Source organism: Engraulis encrasicolus, chromosome 5 (assembly GCF_034702125.1).
Source record: "Engraulis encrasicolus isolate BLACKSEA-1 chromosome 5, IST_EnEncr_1.0, whole genome shotgun sequence".
Taxonomy (NCBI): domain Eukaryota; kingdom Metazoa; phylum Chordata; class Actinopteri; order Clupeiformes; family Engraulidae; genus Engraulis; species Engraulis encrasicolus.
In genome coordinates, this window is record NC_085861.1 from 5,073,607 (window position 1) to 5,078,606 (window position 5,000).

At 45.4% G+C, this 5,000-nt stretch overlaps 1 protein-coding gene across 1 annotated transcript in view; it reads left to right on the forward strand.

Annotated features, from left to right (window-relative positions):
- The window catches only part of si:dkey-22o22.2 (neural-cadherin), a 206,278-nt gene that overhangs the window by 30,901 nt on the left and 170,377 nt on the right, over nt 1–5,000 (forward strand). Inside the window, exon 6 of the mRNA XM_063198429.1 lies at nt 4,257–4,368. Coding sequence (XP_063054499.1) covers nt 4,257–4,368 — 112 coding nt within the window. The remainder of the gene's footprint in view (nt 1–4,256; nt 4,369–5,000) is intronic.

Genomic DNA, 5,000 nt, shown 5'->3' on the forward strand with positions numbered 1-5,000 from the left:
TGTCACTGTCATTAATATTGGGCTGTTGGTGCAAGTTTTTTTGTGTGTCAGTACTTTGTTGTCTGTGTAAGCTTTTGCTACTTTTGCCTGGAACCAAATCTACCTTCAGGTACAAATAAAGTTACCTTACCTTACCTTACCTTACAAAAGGGTCAAGGCCTTTTGCTTGATCTGGGCAGCCAGTGGTAGCCAGTGCAAGTTGATGAATAGAGTATGTTCTCTACAAGTCTTCTGTTGTCCAGTCTTGCACTTTAAATGTCTGTATGAGCACTGTCTATGTCCATACTGTCTTAAGTCCATGTATAAGTACTGTCTATGTCTATACTGTCTATGTCCTTACCTAGATTAGTCTATGTCTGTATGGGAAAGCAGGAAATGTAATTTCAAATTCTTTGTATGACCAGTGCATGTAAAGAAATTGACAATAAAACCTACTTGACTTGAAGAGGAGTAACATGTGGTCCATTTGGCCTGAGGTGAGAACACCAGACGTGCCGCTGCGTTCTGATCCATCTGCAGTGGTTTTAATACACAGACAGGTAGACCTGCCAGGAGACACACAAGAGAAACAGACACACACACACACACACGCACGCACGCACGCACGCACGCGCACGCACGCACGCGCACGCGCACGCACGCACGCACACACACACACCCGTACACACACACACACACACACACACACACACACACACACACACACACACACACACACACACACACACACACACACACACACACACACACACACACACACACACACACACACGTACATAGCCACGACAACCTGCCAGGAGACACAGAGGAGGAACACACACACACACATAACTCTTTGCAGGGGGGGTGGGGGGGAGTGTGCGAGACACACACAAATAAATATAAACACACATTTGCAAACATACACATAAACATTCATGAGCTGAAAATCACACACACATATATGGCACGAAATACAAATACAGAGTGACAAGAATAGAATAGAATAGAAACTGTCTCAGACACATAAACAACACAAACAACACCAACAACACTAACAACACCAAGAACAGAACAGAAGCGCTCGAGAAAACTCACACCTACAAACAGATGCACATGCTGTCTGACACGTTCTCTCTCTCTCTCTCTCTCTCTCTCTCTCTCTCTCTCTCTCTCTCTCTCTCTCTCTCTCTCTCTCTCTGTGTCTCTCTCTCTCTCCTTCTCTCTCTCCCTCTCCCTCTGTCTCTCTGTCTCTCTCTCTGTCTTTCACAAACACACACACACACACACACACACACACACACACACACACACACACACACACACACACACACACACACACACACCTGCACACACACCTGCATTTCCAGATGGTCGTGTCCAACCCCCCTCCTCTCTCTCTCTCTCTCTCTCTCTCTCTCTCTCTCTCTCTCTCTCTCTCTCTCTCTCTCTCTCTCTCTCTCTCTCTCTCTCTCTCTCCACATGAGCCTTGTCATATGCATGTATGCACATATTTTGCTCATTGCTTGCAGGTCTCAGTCTCTGGATCAGGCAGGCTGGTATTGTATGTTGTCAAGTGGGATCCTCATGCCGGCTCCAGTCTCCATACACTCATGTGCTGTCTGCAGAATGTATTTGAAAGTGCACTGTATAATATTTTTAGTAGTTCATTTGCAGAAGTCCTTCCACAAATGTTACCTTTCCACCACCATCAATCATTTTCAATCAATCATCATCAATTTCCACCACCATCACATACATAGAAACGCACACATGCACACACACACACACACACACACACACACACACACACACACACACACACACACACACACACACACACACACACACACACACAACACACACACACACACACACACACGCACACACGCACACACGCACACAGAAATAGTAATATCTGCTACCAATAACTGCTGCTGCAGCTGCTGCCGCTGATACTACTTCAGTCACACACACACACAGACACACACACATACACACACACACACACACACACACACACACACACACACACACACACACACGCACACACGCACACACACACACACACACAGAAATAGTAATATCTGCTACCAATAACTGCTGCTGCAGCTGCTGCTGCTGATACTACTACAGTCACACACACACACACACACACACACACACACACACACACACACACACACACACAACACACACACACACACACACAACACACACACACACACACACACACACACACACACACACACACACACACACACACACACACACACACAGCTGCTGCTGCTGATACTACTCCAGTCCAGCTCCTGGGGAGGCTGACTGAGAATCAGTGCAGGTGATTTGACTGTGGCTTTACTTGGGGTGTTTATTTTCTCATGGTAGCCACAGCATGCTTGCACAGCACAGGGAAATGTATTCAGATTTACTCAGGCAAAAATATAGGCCGCAATGTGGTTTTAGCCTATGAAAATTAGGGTAGACTACTGTGTGTGTGTGGCTGAGAAGCAATGATGTTTTACACTGATAAGGGCCACAGAGCATGCATGTTTTTATGACGGACATGCAATACACACACACACACACACACACACACACACACACACACACACACACACACACACACACACACACACACACACACACACACACACACACACACACACACACACACACACACACACACACACACACATGATGAGGAAGGAGCGATCATGGACATTTGCTATTCTTCCATGTTATACCATATAAGGTATTAAAGTCAGTTTTGAAGACATATTAGCAGCCTCATTGGGGATACATTGTAAGCAGTCTAGTAAGAAATGACCACAGACTCAACACATATTTGAATGGGGGCTTCCATGTACACACACACACACACACACACACACACACACACACAAACACTGTTGCCGTATTTTATGGATTGCTACAGTGTTTTGTTTACTTCACATGTCCTCTTCTCCTCAAACTTCTGAAGCTGGTGACCATGATTTGTTGAACAGTATGAATGTACACACAACCTCACAGCATGATTTGTGAAGCACTAAAGCCAGAGATTCTTTACTCTCTCTGCTAAAGCCCTATTCGGACGGGACTAGTTTAATGGGGGGACCTGGGGTGAAGTAAAGAGCAGTCGTGGCCTGGTGGCTAGAGAGTTAGTCTTTCAATCTAGGGGTTGCCGAATATAATAGTTGTAAGTCGCGTTGAATAAATGAAAGCGTCAGCTAAGTGCAATGTAATGTAAAGTAATAATAACCCTGAAACTTAGTCTTGCACGACAAAGCGGCCGACAGAGGCCAAACTCCATAAAACACCTTACACACACACACACACACACACACACACACACACACACACACACACACACACACACACACACAAAGCGGGCGATAGTGGCCAAACTCCATAAAACACCTTCAACACTCACAGAGTTGATGTAACATCTTCCGGAGTGTATTTGGTTCCAGAGTACTCTCTACATGTTGAAATAACACTGCATTCTTTTACTATGTACAAATAAATAAAATAAATAAAATTGCCTTGGCTTGGCTTGGCTTGCAGGTGTTGGTCCACATTACTGATGAGAACGACTGCACTTTTTGGACCATCCTTCCTTCTCCCTCGTCTGATCTCCTCTTCCCGCCTCACTCTTCTCTTTTCTCTGTGTATCGCCCCCTACAGGTGGTGGTCCACATTACGGATGAGAACGACTGCACTTTTTGGACCATCCTTCCTTCTCCCTCGTCTGATCTCCTCTTCCCGCCTCACTCTTCTCTTTTCTCTGTGTATCGCCCCCTACAGGTGGTGGTCCACATTACTGATGAGAACGACTGCACTTTTTGGACCATTCTTCCTTCTCCCTCCTCTGATGTCTTCTGGCCCCCTCCTCACTCTTCTCTTTTCTCTGTGTATCGCCACCTACAGGTGGTGGTCCACATTGCGGATGAGAACGACTGCACTTTTTAGACCATCCTTCCTTCTTCTCCCTCGTCTGATCTCCTCTTCTCGCCTCACTCTTCTCTTTTCTCTGTGTATCGCCCCCTACAGGTGGTGGTCCACATTACTGATGAGAACGACTGCACTTTTTGGACCATTCTTCCTTCTCCCTCCTCTGATGTCTTCTGGCCCCCTCCCTCACTCTTCCTCCTTCCTTCTTCTCCCTCGTCTGATCTCCTCTTCTCGCCTCACTCCTCCTCCTTCCTTCTTCTCCCTCCTCTGATCTCCTCTTCTGGCCTCACTCTTCTCTTTTCTCTGTGTATCGCCCCCTACAGGTGGTGGTCCACATTACGGATGAGAACGACTGCACTCCCGAGTTCCTGCACTCCATCTACAGTCGAGATAACATCCCCGAGTCCATCCCTCCCGGCACCTCCCTCTTACAAGGTAAGTTAAAGTACCTCTGTCAAGGGACGGAAATATTACCAACACTTTACTTTTAGCATATTACTAATTAATTTAACGTATACCTATTCAATATTCTTTTTGTAAAGAATTTACCATTTACCATCTTAGACTGCCATAAATATCATAGGTTTAATATCCTACAACTTATGTAGCTCAGTCATGTTTTAATTTTTGTCGTGAAAAAATATGTATGGGGTCCTCAGAAATGTGGGACGTCAAAATGGGGCCCCATGCCAAAAATGGTTTAGACTGTAAGTTTTTGGCCAGAGTTTAGATATTTAGTCTCTTGTCCACAGCATATAAACACTACACTACACTTGGCCTTGGCTCTGTCCCACAATGCTGAAAGCAGCCAGTAAATCACATTTTCACTACCGAGTTTAGACTGGGAAATCGAATTTTATAAACTCCCTCGTAGAGACAACATCTCTTGATCTTTCCTATTATGGAAGTGCTAAAAGCATCACTTTTATACAGATATCCTGTTGCACTGGGCAATGTAATATTTGTTTAGATAGAGTTTGGACACAGTATTGTTCTCCTACTCTCTCTCTCTCTCTCTCTCTCTCTCTCTCTCTCTCTCTCTCTCTCTCTCTCTCTCTCTCTCTCTC